At 37.8% G+C, this 24,488-nt stretch overlaps 3 protein-coding genes and 1 long non-coding RNA gene across 11 annotated transcripts; 1 reads left to right on the top strand and 3 right to left on the bottom strand.

Annotated features, from left to right (window-relative positions):
• Positions 1-8: 8 nt before the first annotated feature.
• Positions 9-12,985, bottom strand: Chd1 (chromodomain-helicase-DNA-binding protein 1). Of its 3 annotated transcripts, none has more exons than XM_043424231.1 (10): positions 11,436-12,985; positions 9,354-9,463; positions 8,128-8,409; positions 7,727-7,924; positions 7,446-7,627; positions 7,181-7,344; positions 6,904-7,063; positions 2,710-6,805; positions 2,466-2,585; positions 9-2,341 (listed from the first exon to the last, which is right to left on the bottom strand). In XM_043424231.1, the coding sequence occupies exons 1-10, from the start codon at positions 11,439-11,441 to the stop codon at positions 2,110-2,112; spliced, it is 5,550 nt and encodes a 1,849-aa protein (XP_043280166.1). In that variant the 5' UTR covers positions 11,442-12,985; the 3' UTR covers positions 9-2,109. The 3 variants fall into 3 exon arrangements, with proteins under 3 accessions (XP_043280166.1, XP_043280167.1, XP_043280169.1); XM_043424232.1 differs by having other exon boundaries at positions 8,128-8,325; XM_043424234.1 differs by lacking the exon at positions 8,128-8,409.
• Positions 10,190-16,361, bottom strand: Cdc37 (cell division cycle protein 37). Of its 3 annotated transcripts, none has more exons than XM_043424269.1 (6): positions 16,086-16,361; positions 15,442-15,575; positions 14,404-14,860; positions 14,009-14,314; positions 12,992-13,917; positions 10,190-10,701 (listed from the first exon to the last, which is right to left on the bottom strand). In XM_043424269.1, the coding sequence occupies exons 1-5, from the start codon at positions 16,116-16,118 to the stop codon at positions 13,699-13,701; spliced, it is 1,149 nt and encodes a 382-aa protein (XP_043280204.1). In that variant the 5' UTR covers positions 16,119-16,361; the 3' UTR covers positions 10,190-10,701; positions 12,992-13,698. The 3 variants fall into 3 exon arrangements, with proteins under 3 accessions (XP_043280204.1, XP_043280205.1, XP_043280207.1); XM_043424270.1 differs by having other exon boundaries at positions 15,442-15,519; XM_043424272.1 differs by lacking the exon at positions 16,086-16,361 and adding an exon at positions 15,771-15,780 and having other exon boundaries at positions 15,442-15,519.
• A 116-nt stretch (positions 16,362-16,477) lies between these two features.
• LOC122413711 (uncharacterized) lies at positions 16,478-23,558 on the top strand. 4 transcript variants are annotated; one of them, XM_043424238.1, is made up of 13 exons: positions 16,478-16,640; positions 16,747-18,153; positions 18,306-18,658; positions 18,761-19,108; positions 19,193-19,448; positions 19,544-19,962; positions 20,037-20,255; positions 20,361-20,653; positions 20,741-20,833; positions 21,992-22,103; positions 22,196-22,894; positions 23,183-23,275; positions 23,360-23,558. In XM_043424238.1, the coding sequence occupies exons 1-11, from the start codon at positions 16,625-16,627 to the stop codon at positions 22,349-22,351; spliced, it is 3,672 nt and encodes a 1,223-aa protein (XP_043280173.1). In that variant the 5' UTR covers positions 16,478-16,624; the 3' UTR covers positions 22,352-22,894; positions 23,183-23,275; positions 23,360-23,558. The 4 variants fall into 4 exon arrangements, with proteins under 4 accessions (XP_043280173.1, XP_043280172.1, XP_043280171.1 ...); XM_043424237.1 differs by having other exon boundaries at positions 18,309-18,658; positions 20,361-20,833; XM_043424236.1 differs by having other exon boundaries at positions 20,361-20,833; positions 23,211-23,275.
• On the bottom strand, positions 23,559-24,379 carry LOC122413726 (uncharacterized). The gene is made up of 2 exons (XR_006261605.1): positions 24,019-24,379; positions 23,559-23,874 (listed from the first exon to the last, which is right to left on the bottom strand). It is a non-coding gene; the product is annotated as an uncharacterized lncRNA (long non-coding RNA).
• Between the last annotated feature and the right edge of the window lie 109 nt (positions 24,380-24,488).

Below are 24,488 nucleotides of genomic sequence, written 5' to 3'. Positions count from 1 at the left end.
CTACGAGATATCGATCATTAATTTTATTCGCTCAGTTGCATATTAGATGTATATAATATATACAACATTCTTTTTATTCGTGTGTTATTCATGATTTATCTTCAGCTAGTAATAAATTATAAACACTTCGTTATTGTTATGTCGAAATTTTTCTTCCATTCATTTCTCTGTTTTTCGTTTCTTTTTTTTTCTTTTATTTCATTAATTTTAAACCATAGAAATCTCTAAACTACATCCGATTTCTTGACATATTTTTTTTCACCTTGCGCGCTCTCTCTCTCTCTCTCTCCTTCATCGATAATAAATCCTGCACTAGGAAATAGGAGACATAATTAAAAAGTGCCATTTTTACTATTTTAAACGCGGTAGTACCTATTATTTACACAAATGCACACGGAAATTGCAAGGTATATTAATTTTTCATGAATGATTTCTCATTGTTTTTTGTTCTTTTTTGAATCAGTGGCGACTCTCGTGACGCCGAAGACAATTGATGAGACAATTTAAAGGAGAGTCACGCAATTATAATCTCTTTTTACGCTCATTATAGAAAATGTTAATGGCAGAAATCGGGCTCTTCTGATGAATCATACTAGCGTATAGTATTTTTGAATCGCTAGACTTTTTAAAAATTTTTACACAAATCACGATTCGTGAATGTAGTATCGACGAATTAAAAAGTTTTACTTGGCGCGAATCATATTCGCACAAACAGTCATAATCGCTTCACTGACGCTCTCCTCTCCTCATGTTGATACATTTTTATAAAAATTTTGTGTCTCGCAATCGTCTGCTTTGTTTTTTTTCCTATTTTATATAGGGAGAAAAAAGAGCTTTTGAATAAACGATGGAGGAGGGAGGGTATCGAAATCTCAAGATTTGAGACAAATAGAGTCAAACATATAGGTAATAAGAAATATGCTGACCATTTGTCGAACAAATCAATTGTTGCTTTTCTTCGCCTTCCTCAAAACTGCTTGTTGAATTTAATATACAAAAGGCAGTCAGAATGTCTGAAAAAACTCATAAACTTCAATAGTTGGGGCAATGACGATGATCATCTTTTTTTCCTTTTTTTTTCAAACAATTATTGACTAAAGTACCTTAGATGCGTTGTTATCTCGTTTCTTTTCTGTCCCTCGTCCGTTATTCATTCATTCAATATTGTATAAAGGAAGGCATTCTTAATAATCCTCAAGTAGCGAACGACTACTATTGGACAGAAAATTCCTACAACGCGTGAAACCGGCGAAATGTGGTTTTTGGGAATCTGAAATTATTTGCGATAGCGGGGCGCGAGAAATGTTACAAAATGAAAAAAAAAAAAAAAAAAAAAAAAAAAAAAAAAAAAAAAAAACATAAAACCAAAGTGAGCCGATAAAATAAATTCAATGGGATGATTTCGTTTCTTATTTTGTAGCCGTGAGATGGGAAGATGTGAATGAGATAGTAACGCGTGCATTCGTTTTTTTTTCGAAGACAAACTGGGAGCCGCTATAATTTTTTTGTTTCTTTTCATTTTTTCCTTCGTATCTTTTACTTAATCGTTCTTTCATATGGTGATTTACATACATTATTAGGGAAGAACTAAGCTATAGTACAAACTGTATACTCCCCGCACTGTTTGACCACAGTGTAAATTCAATGTACACAAATTTGAGAAGTTTTCACTCCCGCATTGTTTCTCGTTCTTTTTCTTTTCCTTATTTTCCTGTATAGACATGCATTATGACAATAATATATAATATTTTTTTTTTCAACGAATTTTACGAATCACTTAGCGATGAGGAAAAAAAAAGTTCCTCGGCTCAATGAAAAAGATGTGGGAAAAGTAACTTGTCGATTCTCTTTTCTCTAGTCGCATGAAAAGTATTGTTTTTATGTACAATGGCCGCTGGGGGCCTTGGTAAGAAAAAAAAAAGAGGAAATAAAAATCACGTACGGACGTCAAATCGTCTCCGAGAGACTCTTTCGCGCAGAGTAGAAAGATTTTCTCTCGGTAGAAGGCGCGATTGAAACGCCGACAGTTCTGATATTTTTGAGCTTTCGCAAATGAGAAACTTGACGTAAACGTTACGAACGCTCGAGGACGGTCATTAAGAAGGAACACTAGGAGTTTGCGTTCGGTGGTGGCGGCGGCCTTCTGTCATAATCCCTCCTGTAATCTTTACTCGCTCTCCAATCGCTGGGGTATCCTTCGTTCTGATATCCTCGACCACGAAAATGACCAGGTGGCATATCCGAAGCTGGATAACCACCGGGACCACCGGCGTTATTATAGCCGCCAGGACCACCGTAACCGTAACCTCCTTGAGGCCCCGAAGAATATCTGTAGTACTCACTGAAGAAAGAAAAAAAATATATTTTCGATTATTCAAAGGAGAAGAAAAAAATACTTTGTTTCCGACGATGCATTTTCAACAAGTTGTGTGAAAACAGAGTTTGAGATTTTAAAAGCTGCTTACTTTCGTTTGTCGTTCATGTGCATTCCACGCTCACGATCTCGATCCCGTTCTCTGTCTCGGTGATAACCACCCGACATTCTGCCGTATGATTCGATCCTTTCTCGTTTGTGCTCAAGAAACCTGTGAGAAAAAATGATATTTTAATTTTTTATATAATTCAACCCCAAGTGCGTGGCTAAGGATGCGACGACGGGTTCGATAATGTTTGCCACCCAGAGCGTAAGAGAGAGGAAAGAAGAAAAACCTGTTATCACGAGGATCTCTGAGGTCTCTGGCAGGAGGCCAATGGTCCTCCTCTCGATTTCCACTGTAATGTCCACCAGCGGCGGCGTATCCACCGCTATCTCTTCGAATTCTCTCATCTTTGTTGGCAACGGATAATCTATCGATACTCCTCTCGCCATGATTCGATCTGTCCCTGTCGCGATCTCTGTCGCGATCGCGTTCTCGTTTTCCATCTTTGTGCTTGAGTTCTTTGGGCTCTTTGTGTCTCGTTGTATCGAGGCTGTTTGAGGTTGACGTATTAGAATTGGGTGTGGAGGGAAGCGGAGTAATAGTTAGACCACCGATCGTAACGCTCGGTGTATTCGAACTATTGGCCGCGGCGATTGCGCTAGCGGTAGAAGCGTGTTTTTTACTGGGAATGCTGCTGTTGGAATTTTCCTCTATTTCTTCGATCCTTCGTTTGGCCGATCTCGGTGGTTCTTTGAGGCTCGTCGTTTCAGCGTTATGCTTGTCGGTGTGTTTATCGAGTGTGTGCTTTCTCGAGTGCCCGGTGGTCGTAATCGGATCCTCCTTTTTCTCCGGACTGGAGGATGCTCCATCTTCTCCGGTTCTCATTGCGTGTTTGTAAAGTTTGTACAGCTTTTTCGCGTCGAAAACCGTAAATTTCGAGACAAAGTACCACAAATTGCTTCGCCACTCTTTTATTTGTTCGGGATCTTTGTAAACGGACAAACACGTATTAATCTGATTGCCGATTTGTATGAGATATTGACGAGTACGATCGAGCTGATCGGCTTCGCTCAAAGCTTCTTCGGGTTTGTCGAGAGCTTTGAGAGCCTTCTTGACGGGACGCATTTTTTCCTTACATTCGTTGAATATCGAAGGATCTAAACCACCGAGTACGTCGAGAGCTCTCGGTTCGTTGTTAGCCGTAAAATGCATAGGTCCGACCGCTTGTTTGTTATTCTTCTTGTTTCTCTTGTTTCCCTCTTTCTTGTCTCTCTTGGCTCTCTTTTTTCTCTCGTCGTTCGCACCGTCGCTCTCTTCCTTCGTCGTCGTAGCTTCTTTTTTCGCAACGATCTCTTCCTCTCGTTCCTTTCTCACCGGTGGTTTTTCTAACTTTGCCTTTGGTTTTTTGCTCTCATCGCCGCCGGAACTGTCCTCCTCGACGATTATTTCTTTCGTAATCGCGCTCTTAATCTCCTTCGGCTTTCTCGGTTTTCTCATTCTGGTAACACCGAGCTTAGCGTCCATTTGTTTCTTCAATACCTTCAACAGATATTCCGCCCGGGCGTTTAATTGTTTCAAACGGGGCTTCGTGTCGTTCGGCAAAATTTTATCACCGATTTTCAAACTCGGATCCATTTTTATAGCCTCCCACGAGCCCATACCGTGGGCATAAATTCCTCGAAGTAATCGCGAGTCGTCCTCCGAAGTCCATTCACAATCGAAATTAGCCGCTTTCAATTTGGTATCGAGGTGCCAATTGGCTCGTTGTTCAGGATCCGCTGGTAACGCTTGGTCCAACGGTTCGAGTTCCTTCGTCGCCGCTGACAAGGATTTCGCGTTTACCATAACACCGCCGAGCTTAAAAGTCGGTCCTTTGCCCCGTTTTCTACCTTTTCCCTCTTTCACGGGTTTCTTGCTATCCTCCTCGGCAGCGGCCGCGGCCGCAGCAGCAGCTTTGTTCTCCTTGGCGATGCTCTCGAATTCCGCGATGCAGGCCTCGCATCTCGTTCGCAATTGTTCAGCAAGCCATTTCAATTCGGTCACTGGTTTCTCCTGCAATTCCGCATCGGCAGCGATGTCGTCGATTCGCTTTCCCGGGGCAGCGAACTTTTTATAACTCTTTACGAAACGACGAATTTCGACGTCGGTAAAACTCTTGACGACTTCGCGAGGCAAAACTCTGGGCCTGCCGCGTTTTTTTGGTCTATCCTCGTCATCTTCCTCGTCGTCGGAACCATCCGCGTCGCCGCTTCCTGTCTCGTCGCCGTCCTCGCTCTCCTCCGACTGCATCTTTCTTCGTTTTCTTCCTCGTTCCTCGCGACTCGATTGATTCAACTGTTGAAGAGTCTTTCGGCTTCTCGGTGGTAAATATAAATCCTCCATTTCCTTCGATTTTTCGTGTTCCTCGACTTTAGCACGGAAATTCTCGGGTATTATTTCTGCCCAATCTTTGCTCTCGTCGTCGTTGTCAGCCGTTTGAGCGAGCAGCGGCTCCGGTTCTTCCTCGAAAGCGGCAAAACTCGCGACCTTGAAAGCCGAGAGCAATTCATCACCGACGGTTGCCGGGGCTTCGTCCCGTGTCTCGGCTCGTCGTAAAATTTCGTCGATGTCACAGGTCGGTTCCTCGTCACCGTCCTCCTCGTCTTTGAACAGTTCTTCAGCTCCGAATTTCAAAATTGCGTTCAAATCCTCTTTGTTGAACGGATTGTTATTTGTTCCAGGACTTTTTTTGTCCAGTACCGTTCTGCCGGTCGTGTCCATTCTCTGTATAACCAAATGGTCGAGCACCATTTTTTGTTTGGCACGCTCAACGATCTCCTCTTCGACCGAATTTTTCGTCACCAAACGATAAATATTCACTTGATTCTTCTGACCAATTCGATGGGCCCGGGCTTGCGCCTGAAGATCGTTTTGCGGATTCCAGTCCGAGTCAAAGATAATTACCGTGTCAGCGGTTGCGAGATTTATTCCGAGGCCACCGGCTCTGGTCGATAACAAAAAGCAAAAATCCGATGAGCCTTCCGCGTTGAAATGATCCAGAGCTTGTTTTCTCAGTTCCCCTTTTATACTACCGTCCAAACGTTGAAATGGAAAATGCCTCTTTTGTAAATATTCACCGAGAATATCGAGCATTCTTACCATTTGACTGAATATCAATACTCTGTGCCCGGTTTCGCGTAATCTTACCAAAAGTTTATCGAGCAAAACGAGCTTACCCGAGCCCCGTATGATCGATTGAAGATAATCCTCGTCCGAATCTTTTCTTTCCGATTCCATTGGTTTCGTAAGAAACGCGTGATTGCAACATTTCTTCAATTCGATAACAATATTTATGAAAGTCATGGTCGAGCCCTTTACACCCTTTCTCAAAGCGTTATAATTCTTTGTCAATATCCATTTGTAGTATTGTTTTTGCAACGAGGTCATTTCAACCCGTAATATTTGTTCGACTTTGGCGGGCAAGGATTTTTCCACGTCTTTCTTAACGCGCCGCAGTATAAAAGGTTCTAATTGTTTGTGCAGTTTGGAATAACCTTTTTGGGCGGCGTTGTCGTGTTCCTTCTCGAATTCCTCCCAATTGTTGAATTTCGACGGCATTATAAAATGTAGCAGCGCCCACAATTCTTTCAGACTATTTTGCAAAGGTGTACCCGTTATGAGGAGCCGATGATTCGTATGAAATTCCATTAGTGCTTTATACAACAAGGAATCATCGTTTTTCAAACGATGCGCCTCGTCAACGAGAATCACCGCCCAATTGAGAGCCCCTAAAAGTGCTTTGTCCTTAAGAACGATCTCGTAAGTCGTCAATATTGCGTTGAATTTCAATCTTTTCGAGCTGTAACACCATTCGTATTCGCGAATTACGTTGCGCGACGTAACGTCACCGAGATACGTGACGAAATTCATGTCGGGCGCCCACTGTGCCATTTCTCGTTGCCACGATGTCATCGTCGATAGTGGCACTACCAGAAGAAACGGCCCGTAAAGCTGGTGCGTGTGGAACAGATAATACAGGAAGCATATCGTCTGAATTGTTTTTCCAAGCCCCATCTCGTCCGCCAATATGACACTGTTCTCTTTACACCACGAATGGATCATCCAATTCAAACCGTCCATCTGATAATCTCGAAGAACGAGCTCTTTACCACGTCCCATGTATTCCGGTTGCGCTTTCAACTGATGAAACTTGGGCCTTGATTTTAATACTTTGCAATGTTTACTTGGCGTTCTCTTCGAATCTTCCCTATCGCGGAATTCCTTAATCATTTCCGGCCACTTGCGAATTATCAACGCACCGTCCTCCCACGTCGAATCTGCATAAGGTAAACTCTCCCATTTGCAATAATAATCCGGATGATCCGAATCCGGCTTGTTGTATTCCGCTGTAACAAAAAATTCAATTTTATTATTCCTAAATTTATATTTCTCAGAGGTTCGGGGCACCGCCTTTCCAAATCACAGCATTAAAAAAAAAACTTGCCTATTATCCTCTCGACATTGTTGTAACTCTTGAGAAGTTCTTGTTGCAATTCTGCCTGACATTCGAAATAATCTATGTCCTCGGGGCCGGCGTATTCTCTCCATTGTTGGATTTCTCTCTCCCGTTTTATAAAATTATCTAGTTTCTTCAATCCTTTCACCTGAAACCATATATTCATTCATTCTCGTTCCTTTGACGTACCGCGCGTCACTTTGTCATCAGATTAAAATATTTAGGAAACTTTTGGAAACTACTTTCGATCGGTATTACTCCGTACTTTTTGAGCTTTCAACGATTCTTCGGACTCCCACGTATTGTGTATGTGGGACCATCCTTTCCACTTTATAAGGTACTGTATTTCGCTTTCCTCCAAGGCCAAATCCTTTGGATTCGGATCTCCGTTCTCCTCCACAGCGTATACAGTCGTAACGTTACCCGTAACTGGAATCGTTTTTTCAATTATACGGGAAAATTGAGAAATTTTTCTTCTTTTTTTTTTTACACAAGAAATTATTCTGTGACGAAATAACACAGCAACGGACCTCCTTTTTTGCCTCTTCTTTGTGCAATGATACGTTCAATAGTTTCGGCATTGTCGGGTTCCGTTGGCTCGGCCGCCGCCGCCGCTGCCGCCTCATCTACTTCGACTAAATCTTCGCTGTCCGTGCCCTCGTCGCTTTGCTCTTTATAGCTGACTGTAGTACCGGCTCTTCTAGTGATTTGTCTACCACGAGGAAGAGAAGAAAAAATTTGTTGTTTGATTTTGTTTATGGACAATTAAAAAAATTGAAACAGACATTTGAAAAAGCTCGTGTATTCTCACCTTCTATTGTCATCGCTATCGAACGAAGAGTTTTCCGACGATTCGGAAACCCTTTTTTTTCGTGCACGCGAATTTTCTTTGATTTTTTGCGCAGCTCGACGATTTATGGATTTACTCGGAGGTGGTGGCGGCGCTCTTTTGCTATCCAAGTCATCCGATTCTGAATCCGAACTTCCGGAATTCCACGAATTTTGGGAGCTACGATAGTTTTGATTTTTTTTTTTTTTTTTTTTTTTCCAATGCAAAATATAATTTGATTTCATTGCGAGAAACATTCAACAGGAAAATCCGCGAGTCAGCAAATCGGGAAAAGTCGTACGAAAATAAAAGAAGAAAATAAAGCCTGAAAAAATGAGCCACTCGACAAAACTACCGATTATTCGCTGTGATTCCGTACTTACTTTTTTTTCTTAAATTTTTTCCGACCGTCCGAATTTATTTCAGGCGGTGCTGCCAATCTCTCAGGCTCCTTTCTCGACCTTCCCGATCTCCTGATCCCATAAATGTCTGGATTCTCGTCCCATTCTCGGCTAGATTCGCTCTTATTTCTACGCTTTGGTTCAGTGCTGTGATTCGAACTTTTGCTCTGAAAGCAATCGCTGTGCGCGGGTGCATCAGATTTTCCCGATTTTTCCGAATCCGAACCTGTCGCCGAACCGGAACCACTCGACGAGCTAGAGTCACTGCGATTGTGCAGCCGGGACAACGTCACGTTTCATTCATTTTCTATATACTTTTCTCCAACGTTAATCCTTTTAATTTATTTTTTTTCCAACACTTTTTGTTTGCTATTCGCGCAGCTACATTTCAGTAACATTTTGCAGTTCTTCGGCATATACTTGCAAATACGAAAAAACAGATAGATTTCAATATCAAATTTTTATATCTCCACGAATCTTTAAGAACCGTTTTCTTTGTCATTACTTGTAAAGCCGTATTGTTGATTTCGAAAGTGAAAGGTTTCATGAAAATAATAAGAGTTTACTCCAGACAAGTAAAAAACGACTTTTTTTTTAAAACAACACTTTATCCCATTACTTTTTCCACGACATGAGTAATTTTCCGAAATTTTTGACAACAGTCCTATCTCGGGTTGAGACGATAAAATATAAAATATTTCCAAACGAATTTTACAATCATAAATGGAAAAAATTCAAGTATCCATCTGGGACAGCAACAGATTCGTCGTACGTGTTCAACAAAAGATTTCACTCGATTTTTAGTGATTGATCGGATGACACGATTATCGAAGATGAGCTTTAAAAATTCATTCATTTCTCATGATAACGCCAACCCTGACTTGGATCATCATAGCTTTCAGTGTACACGAAAGTTGGGCGATACTTTAAGTACGAGATAGCCTAATTGTCAGAGATCCAGAACTGATACAAGAAACGTGACGAGCTATAATTTTTTTTCCACAAAAATGACAGTAATAAATGTCCAAAAAAAGAGAAAAACGCTTCTGTGGTAATACAGTATTTTTAAGTATACAGAAAAGAACCAGCGATGATACAATGAAACCGAATGAGTCATAATAAATTATGTATCGAATGTAAAAATAAGTGTTTATGGAACTTTTCGTGGTGTTGAAACAACAAAAAGACGTAAGTAATAAAGTACCTACCTATCGCTTCCAGAGCCTGATCCGGAGTTGCTGCCCGACGAGCTACTGTCGCTTTTGCTTTCATTTTCAGAATCTGAGCCAGATTCCTTGCCGGATTCTGATTCTGTTTTCTGAAATACATATATAATCAACGGATTCGTCATCGAATAAAATTGTAAATTTCATTATATTTTCGCCTTCGTTGTTGTTTGGAACGCATTTTTTTGAGATTCGCGATTTTTCATTTTCAACTATAAGAAACTTTTTCATTCCAGCCACCTCGCTATCTTGAGGAATCTCTCAGGAATTTCTCAATATTTCGGATTCTCGAAGCAACGCTGCTACCCGACCACCATTTTGTTGACGAAATCCGCCATCTTGAGGATAACGTCGATTCTACTACGGGTCAACACCCGTTTATTTTCCTACATTCGACGTTGAATATTCGCACAGTTTATGTGCTTTGAAGATTATTATTCCTGATGGAACATTAATTTCCCGATGAAATTACGTTTTTTCATGTGTCTCTTTCCAATATTCATTTCTCCGGAGTTGTAAAATAAAATAAGAATCCAGTAATGAATATTTGTGTACAAATAAAAATTCTCTAGAATTTGATGCATAGATTTTTCAATATCATAATATTCATTTACCCACGAATAATTGTACGAGAAAAAAAACATATATTTATATGTGAAATTACATTTTCCAGCGCTAGTTGAACCGTAGTTATGTCGATCATTGACTGTGACAATGTTCGCAAGAAACCTAAAATCTTACAATTTATCTCATTTACCAGGAAGTAAGAGTGTATTTTTACAAGAGGTACAAGGTTTTGTTATAAATTACACTCCGACGGCGCTCAACAAGTTTATTCAAACAATCAGATTGTACAATAACATTTTGTAACAGCTAAAATTGTAGATGTAGTCAAAAAAATTAACAAAAGAATGAATGATTTTTGTTTGTTTTTTTCAGTTGGGAAATCAAGTTCGGAGCCTCAATTTTTCATTTCTGGTGAAATGATAAACTTCTGAGCAACTTCCGTACGAATGTACAAGCAAAATAGGCAAGAATTTTCTTAAACAATTGGATATTACAATCAAAATCCTCCCGTGACATGTGCTTTTTAATAATGTTAAGAAACAGATTACAAATTGGTATTAGTCGGCATTTTTCATTGAAAAAATTGATTCAATTCGAGGAATGGTTATAATCAAGTTATAACGCGACAAGAATCAGAGTTGAAAAAAATTTCTTAATCATAAAGGTGCTGCTCGTTGGGTAAAGTGTTTTCCTCAAAAGCCATAATTTATCGATTAGAATTTTGTGTCTCGTCCGCTTGAGTTCATTCAGTTAAGACATTATGCTGGGAAAAATTGGGAAAAAAAATATACGCCATAAGAGAAAATGGAATAAAGTTTGAGAAAAAAAATAATGATAGATCGTAGAGAAGGTTGATAAAGTTTGAGATAAAAGAGGACGGCGCACTAAGAAATAGGGGGTATCAAAGATGTAAGAACATGACGGATGAACAATGCTGAGGTCAAAGTTTGGGCTCAATTTGCAAAAATGGGTCCGTCACAAAATTTTGATTAGACCAATGCAGCGCATTAGAAAAATCATGAAGTACGATATGGAGCGATAATTAGGCTGGAACAATGACATTTTCATTGAAAAAAGGCTTAAAGAATGAATGTAAACAAACTTGTAGGTTATTATGAAGAAGCGAATACTTGGTGAAGTTGTGAAAAATCTTACAAGCAGGTCGACGATTTTTCATTTTTCCAAGTACCATACGACCCCGCCCAATCCTTTTTCACACAAATAAATAAATATCCACTAATAATTTGGCGATAATAAAGCGTTTTATGGGCTAATATTTGGTGGCATGAAAAACGCATGTGGCAACGTGAATATCTCAATATTCCAAACAACACCGACGGCAGAGTTATAATTCGAAGATTTTTTTATTTATCGCGTAACACAAGTTCCGGAAATACCTTATTTTCGACAAAAAAGTACAACGATTTCGATCTAAACACTATTAACATTGAATTCGTTTCGACAAACTTGCCTCCGAGCCCGATTTTCCCCACTCACCTGCATCGTTCCCGTCTACGCGTCTCACTTAGCCTCCTATATTATTCTTTTTACAAATTCCGTAACACTATTTTCGTTTAAAACAACTTTAATACGTAGATACGATGACACCCGATCTCATTAGTGTACAAAAGTTGTTACTGAAACACCCGACATCATAAAAAAATATCGAATTTAACACGTACTATATGGTCGCTGGCCTGAGCTTGGCCGCCATTTTGTGAACCCTCGTCTCGTTCTTCGTTCTTTTCGTTCTCCCCCCGTCCATCCTCCCGCCCGTCTACCCATAATGCAACGCGGGCGCGCGCGCGCGCAACCGTACCTTTCCCCCTTCTTCCCTTAGCCACTCGGACAGTTCGGTGGTGTGCAGCATCATCGCGATGCCCCCCCCCCCCCTCCCCTCTTCTCGTTCGTGGCCCGCGGCCCGGTGAACCTAATACGATTAAACGAGAAAACGAGCTTCGCCGCAGTGCGCGTTCTTTTTTTCTATCTCTCTTTCATTCTTTCCTAATACATGCATTTATCAATCTTTAGAGATAACACACGGTTCATTGAGCAAATTTATTCATAATATTCGCGAGAAATATCAAGTATACGAGATTCACCAATGAAATTAATCAAAATTATGAATAGAATTTTCCGCACACTTTCTTCTCTACCAACACATGCGACTTTAATGATTAATTTTCTAAATATTCTTATTTCTTCCTGACCTGAATACGAGATATTCACGTTTATCGATGATGCGTAAAAAATATTATTTAACGTTCAGACGCCACGCCATTTTGATTTTACGAGTTAGTTTACCCACAAGCCACCATACACTTTTCGCCATTTCTACTCGCGCATATCGGGATTGGTTCAAACACATCGATTTATAATTATATAGATTACGTTTAGACATGGTATTTTTCTTTTGGGAGTACGTTGTTGAGAAGCGGTGCTTCGTAGCGAGATTTGCACATAAAATATGAATCGAAAAGCAAACCAAAAACACCACGAAATTTCGTGCAACGCCCAAATTTATCCGAGTAAAAATAGCGCATGCAGTTTTGTTAAGTCACAGAACGAAGAATAATAAATATTGCAGTAACACAAATAATTTTCACTTTGTAGCACGAAATAAATTCACCAAGGAATCGCTCGTCCACAAGCGTGCAATAAAGTATCATATTTAACGTGGATAGTGAAGAACAATAAAAAAAAATAGAAAATGAAAAAAAGAACGAGTCCTAGAGTCTGTAAGAGAATGAAGCGCCGTCTATGGTGGAAAATTGTGAACCGTTCTTACTTAGGCTTATGATTCTGAAAAAAAATTTATATATATGTATAGAAGCCAGGCAGGGGACACAGCGGTTATAGAACAAGCGATTCACCAAAGCGGAGTTCCAACTTGAAACGATGTATTTACGACATTAAATTAACTTATTTACAGCAAATGCGTGCAACGTTAAGTTTGCAAAAATTTCAATCACCGGGACTGTGCGTAGTATTGTTTTTTTTTCAAATAAATAATCTTGCGTAAAGCTTTCAGAATGAGAGACGTAAAATATTACCCAAAGACCATTTGGCACATCAACACCGGAAAAGGAGGAGAATCCCGAACGTTCGATATACTACTACTACGCCATTTCCGGTCGCGCATGCTCACGATTTCCGCGAACGCATGTGCTGCTACTCTCGCATATCGAAATATCGAATGATTTTTTTGGCGGCATATTCAAATTTCAATTGAGAAACGACAATATACTATTTAGGGCTTTTTTAACGTGTAAAATTTCACCTGAAATTTTACACGTTATTATTATATTATATATATATTTTTTACTCTGAAATTTTTTAAACAAGTTCTGAACAATTTTTCCCCGTTTAGGTGCGAGTAATACATTTATATTCACATGAAATTCAACACAGGATTTTGAGTTTATGGAGAAAAAAAAAGAAATGGCGCGAGTCATTGATGCTGAAACGTTCTAGAAATTCTTTTTAGGATAGGATAAGAAAAATAAATCATCATCCATTTATTTTTAATGTTACGATTGCAATGTCTAATAATAGCAATTATTTTATTCAATGATGATTGGGTTTCGGTAAAACAAATTTATAGAAATATTTGATAAATTCTAGTTTAACGCATGATTCATTTGATGGATAAAATAAAGTGAAAAGATAAAGGTCAATTTGTTCTTCACAGAGTACGGAAGTGTAAGAATGTGTTTACTAACTTGAAAAAAATTTTGATGAAAAATAATTATTGGGTGGATTATTCATGATCGACTGGTTTTTTCTCACTCAATAAATTTTCCTCCTCTTGGTCACCTTCGTTTAATAATGTGCTTTTGTTTTTTGATTTTGCATCCGGTACCCACAAACCGCTGTCGACACATCGTTTCATGTGATATTTGGCTTCTTCCTCAGGCATTTCATCTATTGTTTTTTGCAGCAGAGGAATGTCTTGAACCTCGAAGCATTTTTGAAGGGCCTGTAACGGGAAACCGACATTAAAAAATCGCGTGGGATATTATTTAATAGTTTCCAATGCGTGGGACAAAATGTTGAACGAGTATTTTCACCTCAGGCAGAGACTCAAAGACTTCAACAGGATCAAGGCCTCCAGGTCCAAGGCGAGCCAAGCGTTCCTCCTCTTCATCCTCTTTAAGAGCCTCAGCAACTTTTTCTGCTGCTCTCTTACGTATCCGATCCTTGAAGGCGGTAAGCTCGTCCTCGAAAGACTTTTTGTATTCGACCTCGGCTATTTGAATACGGCTGAAGAATGAGCCGACACAGGCTCTCGGATCAACGTCCAATTGCTTGGACAGTTCGAGGATGTATTGCATACACATGCACTGATGAGCGACGTGCTCCATCAATACATGTTTCTGTGGAAATTAAATTATCTGGTAAAATATGAGGTGTAAATAACAAATTATAGATAAAAATAATCAAAATCAAACTCAAGTAAACCCACTTCTTCCATTTCGAGATTGATGCACCAAATGACCAAATAATTTGCAGTATTTTCGCAAACCAGCTGTTGATTTTCTTGCAAGAATTTTTTGCTATCATCGTATCGTCTCAGCATTCCGAATTCCTTCAATTTTTTCTCATTTTCCTTCACAAAATCCTTCATTCTTTTTTCCCTCACTTCGTCCGGTAATTCGGATTCATCTTCCTTCCTTGCTGGTTTTGTGTTTATCACCGTTTTCGTAAATCCCGCATGTCCGATCGTATCCACATTCCAGGGTCTCAATTTTTCTTTTTTCTTCAAATCTTCCTCTTTCGCCTTGATCTTTCTTTGCTCGATCTCTAATTCCTCTATTGCTTTCTTCAGTGTCGACAACTCCTCCGTGTTGCATGGTATCCTTTTTTGTTTCTCCTCCAGAGCTTCTAGTTCGTTCTTTCGCTCTTTGAGCTTTCTCTCAGTTCTTGAAATGGAAATTTTTCATTAAAAATAGTCAACGAATGAGTTGGATGAAACACATGACATTTCAAAACCTATGATATCCGTCCATGATCCAGGGCATATGAATGTAGGAGGGCAATTTGAAGAATTACTGAACACATTTCAACAGATTTTATCACTTTTGCACAGTTCTGTCATGCGAGTGAACGTATGAAAAATTCATTGATATTATGCATAAATCTCGTGTAAAAGAAAAAGTCGAATTTTAATATAAAAATCCCTGTCCTTGAGAGTTTCATACATTTCTAATCTCTTCCTATTAATCAAATGATCGATATAACACGATAAGTGTCATAGAATTTTTCCATTTTTGCCTATTTTTAAAACGCTCCTAATCATACTCATTTTGTTTTTTATAAGGATACACTTGTATTTTATGTTCTTGTCAGATCTGTTAAGTGCTCATAATTCGTTGTTTCTGTTTCAACAGTGTCAGATTTACACAGAGACCTACCGGGGTTGTAAAAAACTTAGGCAATACCAACAACTTTATTCTTCATCAATTGTGGATAACTAAGCTCCTGAAACTTGAGCAACGCTTACTCTAATTTCAGTTGTTGGAACTCTCGTTGTTCTCTCTCTTGCTCTTCCATTCGTTCGATACGGGCTTGATGCCGCCATCTGAATAAAGACGGAGTATCAATATTGGGATGTGTATCATCCTCGTCATCAGAAATCTGTTCATCAATCATAGAGAAGTAATTGTCAGTATCGTTATCGTAACCATTTATTTATCGTGTAATATTTATTAACAAAGATAATCATGTTTGAAATAATGATTTTTATTCTTCAACGGTGTGTGTGTGTGTATGTGTTCATGCACGCGTGTACATATGTCATTTAATTAATTCAAGCATTATAGTCGTTTTTACCGTTATGAATCATTATTTATCTTATTATGGTGCAACAACAAACTTCATCATGATTCTCGTATGTCGATAAAAAAAAAAATTTTGCAATGTCCTGGGTGACGAATCAAAACAAATAGAAAAAAAAGGTAACATCAAGTGTTACCTTTAAAACTAATATTAATCTGATGTGAAACATTCAAAAGAGAAATTAGGATTTACATCACAAGAAAGCACAAGGTTAAAAGGAGAACTTTGGAAAATTCCACGCAGTTTAGACGAAACTTTCTAGAAGCTTATAACCAAGAAAACGAAGCGTTAATGTGTATTTATTCTTACCTCTATATCCTTCCACTTGCTATAATCAACCATTTTATATGGCACGTAATTTAATGTTTCCAAAAATATTAATTCTACCGGTATACCAATAAAGTGAGAAAACTAAAAGTTTGATCGAAATATATAGGCAGTAATATCGATTCACTCGGTATAGATTTGTTCTTCTTGGTTCTTCTGGTGGTTCTCTGTTCTGGCAGTTCTGGTAAATATGCGACGTTCGCTTACAATTGTCAAGCAACGATCGACCGGAACAACTTCTTTTTTAGTTAGCGGCAATCACAAAGAGAGAGAGAGAGAGAGAGATTCGCCAAACGAGCTCTGCTATAGCAGCACCAGCAGCAGAGAAAAGTAATGAAAAAAAATTCAAGGGATGGCGCCACTTGGATCTTTCAGTGGACAGATCAATTTATAATTTCAATTTTCTCAATTCAAGTGAAAACACGTGCTCCACGTGCTTTAGAATAACTTAAAAACTTTTTCAAACTGACACAGATTTAAATGACAAAATTCTTACATGATTAAAGTGTAAAAACACGGAAATGGCTCTCTCAAGAGGTAAGTATCGATCGTTCAATTCCAATATAGTTTTAATACAATTTCTTAAACAATTTAACAATGAAAACAAACCGCTTCAATGTCGCAATTTAACCTTGTTTCACAGAGCTGAGTCGTAGATTGGAAAGCAATGAGGAGCCATTAGCGAAGCGTTTGAAATTAGCAGAAAACACTTTTACGAGCGAAGATTTCCCTGTGACACGAAAAGAAGACCTTGTTTTAAGATGGCTGTGCGAACAGATAGAGAAGGAGGGAACAAATTCTGCTCCCATTTTAAACACGCTGACCAAATGTCTGAGGTTCAAAATGTTTTGTCCCATGGTTATTTTCAAAACCGATATCAAGCAAATTCTGGTCGATACCTTGATAAGAAAATTAAGCCACGCAGAGAGCACAGAACTCCGAGAAGTTATGGAGGCTTGCACAATGATTTTTCTCAACCGAGAAATGCATCGCTACTTTCAAACCAATCTCTTGTCTATCGCTAATTTAATCACAAGCCTTGTAGCTTGTATTTCTGCCAGAAAATCAAATAGAAACATAGATGAAGGAGAGGCATTATTGAAAGATGAAGGACGAACTTGTGTAATTCATGGTATCGAATGCTTGGTTACTTGTTATAAACAATCGACCAATAAAGACGAAATAGCTGAGATCTTAATCTCACAAATGTTGTATCCGTTATGCAGTCTTGTTAATATGAATCAGCATGATAGACTGGGGGCTGAAATTCACAAGTGTATTCAACAATTAATATTTGGCAAATCAAGATTTTTGCAGTTTAAAGATTTCATTGGAAAAGAAGATAATTTTGTGTTGAAGTTGTTTGAAGAATTGAAAAAAAAAGTAGATAGTTACGAAGTGCAAATTACAGTTGTTGCGTTTTCATACATTTTTCGAGCTGCTGCTGGTTCTTACAAAAATGATCCAGCAACCATAGACCGTGTGTTTAGGAATTTGATGAATTCTGCCGGCCCTGTCAAGGTTAAAGTCTTTGCAAATATTAAACAACAGTTATCGAATGTGGGATTTGATTATCAGAATAAAATTGGGGAATCAACACTTTTTGAATATTTACAAATGTTGATCGACGAAGTAATTTCATCAGAGATTTTGAACGACGTTCACTACAAAGCTTTGGAAAGCATCGCCGTGCTCAATCCCCTCATTATTGAAACAAAGATGCAAAATATCTTTGAGCGCATTCTATTCGAAGAAAAAAAAAATGGAGACGAGATCAATTCGTATACGGATCTTATGGTCGCAATTATCGAGGCTGGAGTGCGTTTAAGACGAGAACAAAAACTCATTCCATGGATTCTTAAAGCTGTTGAGATAAAACTCGAAGAGAGTAATAAATTGAAATTGAATTTTGAAACCGTTTTTCCTGTGGGCTTTAAAAAACATTTCAGTAAATCGGTCGGAAATATGACAAGCGCGCAAACTATCGGTGTGCTCAGAACTCTCATTTATCATCTCAACAACTGCGCCGCTATGGTTACTAAAAATAAAAGTGAGTATTTTAAAAAGTTGTTTCCTCATTTTTCCGATTATTTCAATTGAAATTGTTGAACCAGTTGTCAAACTTTTCCAAAATGCAAACCACAAACTCGTCCGATTTCGAAAAAATTACTGAATTCTAGATAATGAAAAGCATATTTTCAGAAGTTGGGACTTTCATGTTGCAAGCCACAGCTGATTTAATGTCAGCATACTTCGAAGGCGTCCGGATATTTGATCATTCCATTCAAATTTCCAGTCAGGATAAATTTATTCAAGGCCTGAGAGAACTTGGAAAAACGATTTCCTTGTTAACTGACACAATAATGGAAATCGGGGATAATGAAAAAATGATTGCGGCAGTGCTGAGCGTTGTTTGGTATTGGGATAGTATGCACGCTTGGATGGAACATTACGTGCCTGATGCAGTATCGCAAAAGCTTGATTTTCCAATTTCTGAGAGTCGAGTTCGAGAAATCATGGAAAATATCGATAGCCTCAATTGTAAAAAAGCAATGGTATACATTCGTTCTATTTTTACATTCCCGAATTTCATACTTCCCGAACTCTCAGGTACTTGAACTTCTTTTTAACATCAATAATCGATTACGAAATTGCAGAACAGGATTTTAGTCCAGCAAATGGGACGAAATTTGGAAGAGAGCAAACCCTTCGATTCGTCGAACCTGCTGGATGGTTTCGAAAACTCTTGGTCAATTATACTCGATCATAGTCCACACGTTATATCATCAATGAACAATTCACAAATTGCTGAATTAGCGAAACATCTTTTGGATGATTTGAAGTGTTCACAGACCAAAGATTTACAGCCCCTGAAGAGACTGAACGTCGAAAGCGTGCAGAATGACGAGAGATTTTTAAAATCTCTTGTGTATCAGATACTCGTCGATATCTCGGAAAAAGTCAACGAAAGTATGACGAAAACAATCGCAGGACACGTCGATGTGGTAATTTTATGATTTTATTCATAATTATGAAGATTAACTAGATACAAAAAGAAGAAAAAAAATGATGCGTTTGAATTGACACAGGTGAAAATTTTGAATCGTGGCAGTACGTCGAAGTTAACGAAGCATATGAAAAGTGATTTAACAAGAAAAGAATGGAAGACTTTGAATGAGGAATCGTTGTCTATTGTGGAAAAAGATTTGCGAATCTTGTTGCATTTACCGTTGAAATATTTCGGACTCGATTTCAGAAAAGCTCTCTTTCTCGTTATTTATTCGATTAAAAATGAGTCTAGGGGCAACGAGACAATTCTACAGATTTGTTCACGCATTTCAATCGGTTAGTGCATAGTTTAATGTTGGTGCATAGTTTAATGAATTTTCATGGACTTATAAAGTCGTTATTAATTGATTTCTTTTTTTTTTGTTAAACAGATTTGTCAGAAAAATTGGATATCGATGTAATTGATCTGATTGATTCAGATTCACTGATTTACGAATTAACGCATGACAAATCGAACCGAAGGGTCATCGAATCGTCATTAAAAAATATTTCCAATTGGGAAACGTTGAAAATTTTGGTGAAAAAATCTCAAAAGACTGATTCTTCGACTGCTCTGTTGTTGGAGTGTATCGAGCGTGTAAAGCCGAAACTGAAGGGTGAAGAGAAGGAAATATTTAAAAAGGCCGAACAAAGGTTGAGCAGAAAATTACTCGACAACATGAATGACGAATTTAAAGATCCCGATAATATTAAACGCTTCACTTTAGCTCTACGAGTTTCTACAACGAATGGACAAATACCGGAAAATTTAATGGCTATCACGAAATCCATTATAAACAAGATTTTTCTGGTAAACAATTATTTAACGACTAGCAAATTCTCGTTGTGTTATCTGTTCATCATTTTACAAAGCTTTATTTCTAGACTGATGCAGTAACAGATGGAAAATTTATCACAGAAGGTCTACATTTGATGAGTGTGGTGTTGAAACTTGGTGGAAAATTGGATCTGAATGAAAAAATTCTAAAAAATGTTTGGCCACATGTGCTCAATAATCCCGTAAAAGATATCGCTCTTCCCATCTTGGAAAGAGCAGAGCCCAAGGCGTTGAAAAAACTTTTTATGCTACTTCATTCACAAACTGTAAGGAAAATCTGCGAACTCGTAAATGAAACAAAAAAAAAAAATCCTGAAAAACGATGTGCCGTTAGAAATATATTAATTTTTCGTTTTTAAAATATTTTCCAGATTACGGCCCTTACAGCGTCGGACGATGTTACTTTCAAACGCTCTCTGATTATTTGGAATTGTGTGACGAGTATACCAATGAGAGATGCTCGTCAAAAATTTCGAATAACTGCTCTACATTATTTGCTTCAAGCTCTACTAATTTCAAATATTCATGTCAACTTTTGGCCGCCTGTCTTGCAATTCGTGCGCAGCATATTGCCTGAATCCCTGCACGTTATCGAGAAAAGTATCGATCTCGTAACTCTACTTGTTGCACGATCGTTGAAAGAGGCAGAATTGAACGCTTGCGAGTATGCTCTCGTTTTATCCTCCTCTTTGGTAAAATTCAACGCGCCGATTATTATCGATCGATTGCCTATTCTGCTTGGGTTGTATAGGAAGATCGTGGAACTCGTTGTTCGTGAATCGAGAAAGGATAATGATTCGTCGAGGCTACGAATACTCGGATGTTTAGCTCTTGATATCGAAAAGTAAGTCGCAACATTTCTCAAATATGATTTTTTTTGTTTTCAACTACGGTAGTTTCATTGTTTCTCATTGTCATTCCATTTTTTATATTCTCACTCCGTATATGTATACTAGGGTGATCCTTAATTGGGGTTGAATTTTTTTTTTTCAAATTCCACCCCCCCCTCCCCTCCCCCTGATTTGATTCCAAATCACTGAAAAAGACACCACGAAAAAGCTGTAGTCAGTGGGATGATGGGAAAGGGTGCCGGTAAGTCCGGTCATTGTTTCGACTTTAGTCAAATTTCTGTTTGTTTTATCTTCGGTTGCTATTCTTTTTATTCTATCTATCCAGATCACGTTGAGTCGTCCAAGTGTACTTGAAACCCTTGTCAATCGTAATTAAGAACAACTATTCAAGTATTTATGTAACTACGTCATGCACCCACCTCCAATCGCTTCAACTGATTATCTTTGCCTGTGATGCATTGTTTTCCTGTATGCCCAGTAATTAATCATCGAATGATTTTTTGTTCTTTGCTCCTGAAGAGAATTATATTTTCTAAAATTTCTAGATCATTATTTCCTCTTATATTGTCTTCGTGACCTGGAGGAAAAGCGGTTGTATCCCATGCTAATCTGCATGAATTTATGTATCTGTCGTTTCTGGGATCCGTTGCTCAGTAATTTGCTTTTTTGTCTTTTTCCAGGGCCGATGAAACGAAATAATTTTGTTTCGTAGGCTTGTGTCAGCTTGTTGAGACTGAAAGAAAGAAACAGAAGTTGAGACTGTTGAGAATGAAAGCTATTAAAGAATTAAAATTATTTCGGCATAGCCCATATGCCGAGGGAACTTATAAAATATCAGGAAGAATAGGCCCCAGCGGAAAAACATTACTTTAATATAAAATACCTTTTTTTTCAATCGATTCAGATTTACAGGCACCATTTCCCATCATCCCACTGACCACAGCTCTTTCGTGGTATCTTTTTTAGTGATTTGGAATCGAACCAGGCGGGGAATTTGAAAAGAATAATTTCAACCTCAATCAAGAATCACCCTAATGTCTACATTCCATAGTTGTATTTAAATAATTTAAATCTCCTTGAACTTATCAGATCTTGTAGATTTTCTTAAAAATTCGTTGATGTTATATTTTTTTTTTCATTAATAATTTCAGATTTACCAATGCTTTGGTCAAACTGAAAAAAGATTTGGTTCGAATCAGTCCTTATGTGATCGCTGATCTTGTTGGAATATTTTCAGAAGGTGTAATACCTCCTAGAGTTAAGGTGAAAAACTAAATTGATATGATTTTATTTTTTATCAATTTCATCTGTCAACGAGTTCTGGTATTATTTGGAATTAATTTAATATTTTTCAGGGGCCATTGGAAGATTCTGTTGGACATTTTCTCAGCATATGCGACCAACATGCCATTTCTCTGCTTTCCAGAACTCTGCCAACTTCTACACGGGGCATATTCCAAACTCTTTATGACACTTATAATAAGTTTCATAAGTTTACCGGCAAAATCTGATTTCTATATCTATTTGTACGATATCTACAAAAGTTTCGATTACATCTACAATCATAAGCAAATACAACAAAAACTTTGCAAAATTTGTACATATTTTTAATTGTTTATATCGATTTTACAAAACAGAATTGATAATAATCGATCTACTTGCAACCATGCACAATCCTTATATATTAAAATGATACAAATTTTTTAAAAAAAAAACAAAAAAAAACTTTGGCAATCCGATCGATCGAAAAAATTCGATCAATTTTTATCGTCGCTCGATCGAGCAGGTGTCCATGTGTGCATGTCGTCTGCTACAACAGCGCCGCGCCGAATGTTGTTTTTGTCATCTCTGTCTCTGGCTCTGTGTCCCACGGAAGGAATACTATGATACTATGTGGGGCATACGAAAGCCCATCGGTTATAATTTTACCGATATTTTTATAGTTACGATACTTGGCGGTATTTCAGGTATATACATTTGGAAACCCTCGATTGAAAAATACTGGGCCGAAAAGAAATCTGAAGACAAAATAATAATTGATCCATCAGAATGAGGTTGGTTCACATAACTTAACCTCCAATATGTTATCCATAAAAATACTGTTAGAATACATCTAAAAAATGGATAAACAATTACAAACTGACGGACAAACAATAGAGAAAACAAAAACTGTATTGACTCAATAAGCGGTCATAGCAACATCATTGTTTTTTTTCCAATTTTTTTTTTATCAACTGATTTGACAATAATTTGTAAACAAGAAATAATGAAACTAGGAGATAAACAGATTAAAATAATAAGTAGATTATAAAATAATGATTGAAACATGTTCAAAATCATAGTAAAAAGCCGGCATCTATGAACGCACAGGTGGGAATGTTTCTCCTGGGTACAATAGGCATGGGTGGATGTGCATTAACCATATTCTTAAGCAAGTAAATACACTTTATTCTTTAAATATAAACAACGAATGAAAGAAGAGTTGATTTATGCAAATTGATTTTTTATTCAATATTCAGATATGTATTTGGGCCATTGATGAAAGAAAGAAAATTGAATAATTCGATGGCACTTGCTGAATCATTGTATCAGCTGGAATTGGAAACTGAAAAGAATATCCAAAGCGGAGTCAACGAGCACTAGAAAATGAAGCTTCGAAAGAATTTTATCCAATAATCTATTGACTTTATTTGTAATGAATAAATAACCAAGAGGAAATATTTTGTACAATTTATTTATTTGCAATCATTGTTGTTCATTTGACTGATCAAGTCCCGAATGTCCTTTATGGAATTTTTTTTTATTGCCAGAAATAGGATTTCTAAATCAGCGTGCACAATCACTTATTCTACTGAAGAACATACAATATTCATTAAGACATTTTTGACACAAATCCTCATTCGGTCATTATTCTTTCTCCCTGGCCTTCCAGAACGTTTCGTAAAACGGCAGGTTTTGCATGATCAGTTTCCATTCGGTTAAATAAACTATTCCAATGCCGGCGGTTGTTCCGTAAGTTGCTGCCGAGGGGAGCCTGTGAAAATCAAGCAATATTTACCCTGAGATGATGAGAAACAAGATTACATAAGTGAAAATATCGAAAACACACACTGAACGAACGATTTTACAATAACGATCAGCTGCTAAGGTTAAAGGTGTCTTCTCTTTTCATATTTACCACTTCATCGCCAACTCCAAATGCCTCTTCCCAATCATTTTGCTCACTAGAAGTTAGATCGGCTCCGAAATCTATAAACCCGTTTTGCAACGAAAAATTGACGAAACGAATTGGTGTCTGTGAGAGTTCCTGTGTAGCGTGATGACTGAAGACCCAAAAGCCAAAAGATATATAACATATATATGTTTACAGGTTTTTTCTTCTTCCCTGTAGTTCGACCTGCTTTACCGATCGTGCTAATGTTTTATATCCCATTTTTCATAACTTACATAAGTGTTTATAATTGTTTATAAATCGGTTTTTAGAGACAATTTTTTAGTAAAACCAAAGAGTTTGGTTTCCAGTGAAATAGCCAGTCATGTTTAACAGATCAAGAATTAAGCATTGTATAACTTTTGATTTTGATTAGACAGTTTAAAATAACGATTAATTGTGTAAATTGACAAGAGCGTCGCTCTGTGTTAGTTCTC

Source organism: Venturia canescens, chromosome 7 (assembly GCF_019457755.1).
Source record: "Venturia canescens isolate UGA chromosome 7, ASM1945775v1, whole genome shotgun sequence".
Lineage (NCBI taxonomy): Eukaryota > Metazoa > Arthropoda > Insecta > Hymenoptera > Ichneumonidae > Venturia > Venturia canescens.
Note: the sequence above shows the minus strand (reverse complement) of the source record. Positions and strands in the feature narration are given on the sequence as shown.

Bases quoted from the DNA above. Each gene is read 5' to 3' on its own strand.
- Cdc37 (XM_043424269.1), bottom strand. From the start codon at position 16,118: ATGGTTGATTATAGCAAGTGGAAGGATATAGAG. The intron at 14,315-14,403 runs GTGGGTTTACTT...TAATTTCCACAG, and splicing joins TCAATCTCGAAATGGAAGAA to AAACATGTATTGATGGAGCA. The intron at 13,918-14,008 runs GTGAAAATACTC...TTCCCGTTACAG, and splicing joins TCTTTGAGTCTCTGCCTGAG to GCCCTTCAAAAATGCTTCGA.
- LOC122413711 (XM_043424236.1), top strand. The intron at 19,963-20,036 runs GTAAACAATTAT...CTTTATTTCTAG, and splicing joins TTATAAACAAGATTTTTCTG to ACTGATGCAGTAACAGATGG. The intron at 20,834-21,991 runs GTAAGTCGCAAC...TAATAATTTCAG, and splicing joins TTAGCTCTTGATATCGAAAA to ATTTACCAATGCTTTGGTCA.
- Chd1 (XM_043424231.1), bottom strand. The intron at 7,925-8,127 runs GTAAGTACGGAA...AAACTATCGTAG, and splicing joins AAAAAATTTAAGAAAAAAAA to CTCCCAAAATTCGTGGAATT. The intron at 2,342-2,465 runs GTAAGCAGCTTT...TTCTTTCTTCAG, and splicing joins CACATGAACGACAAACGAAA to TGAGTACTACAGATATTCTT.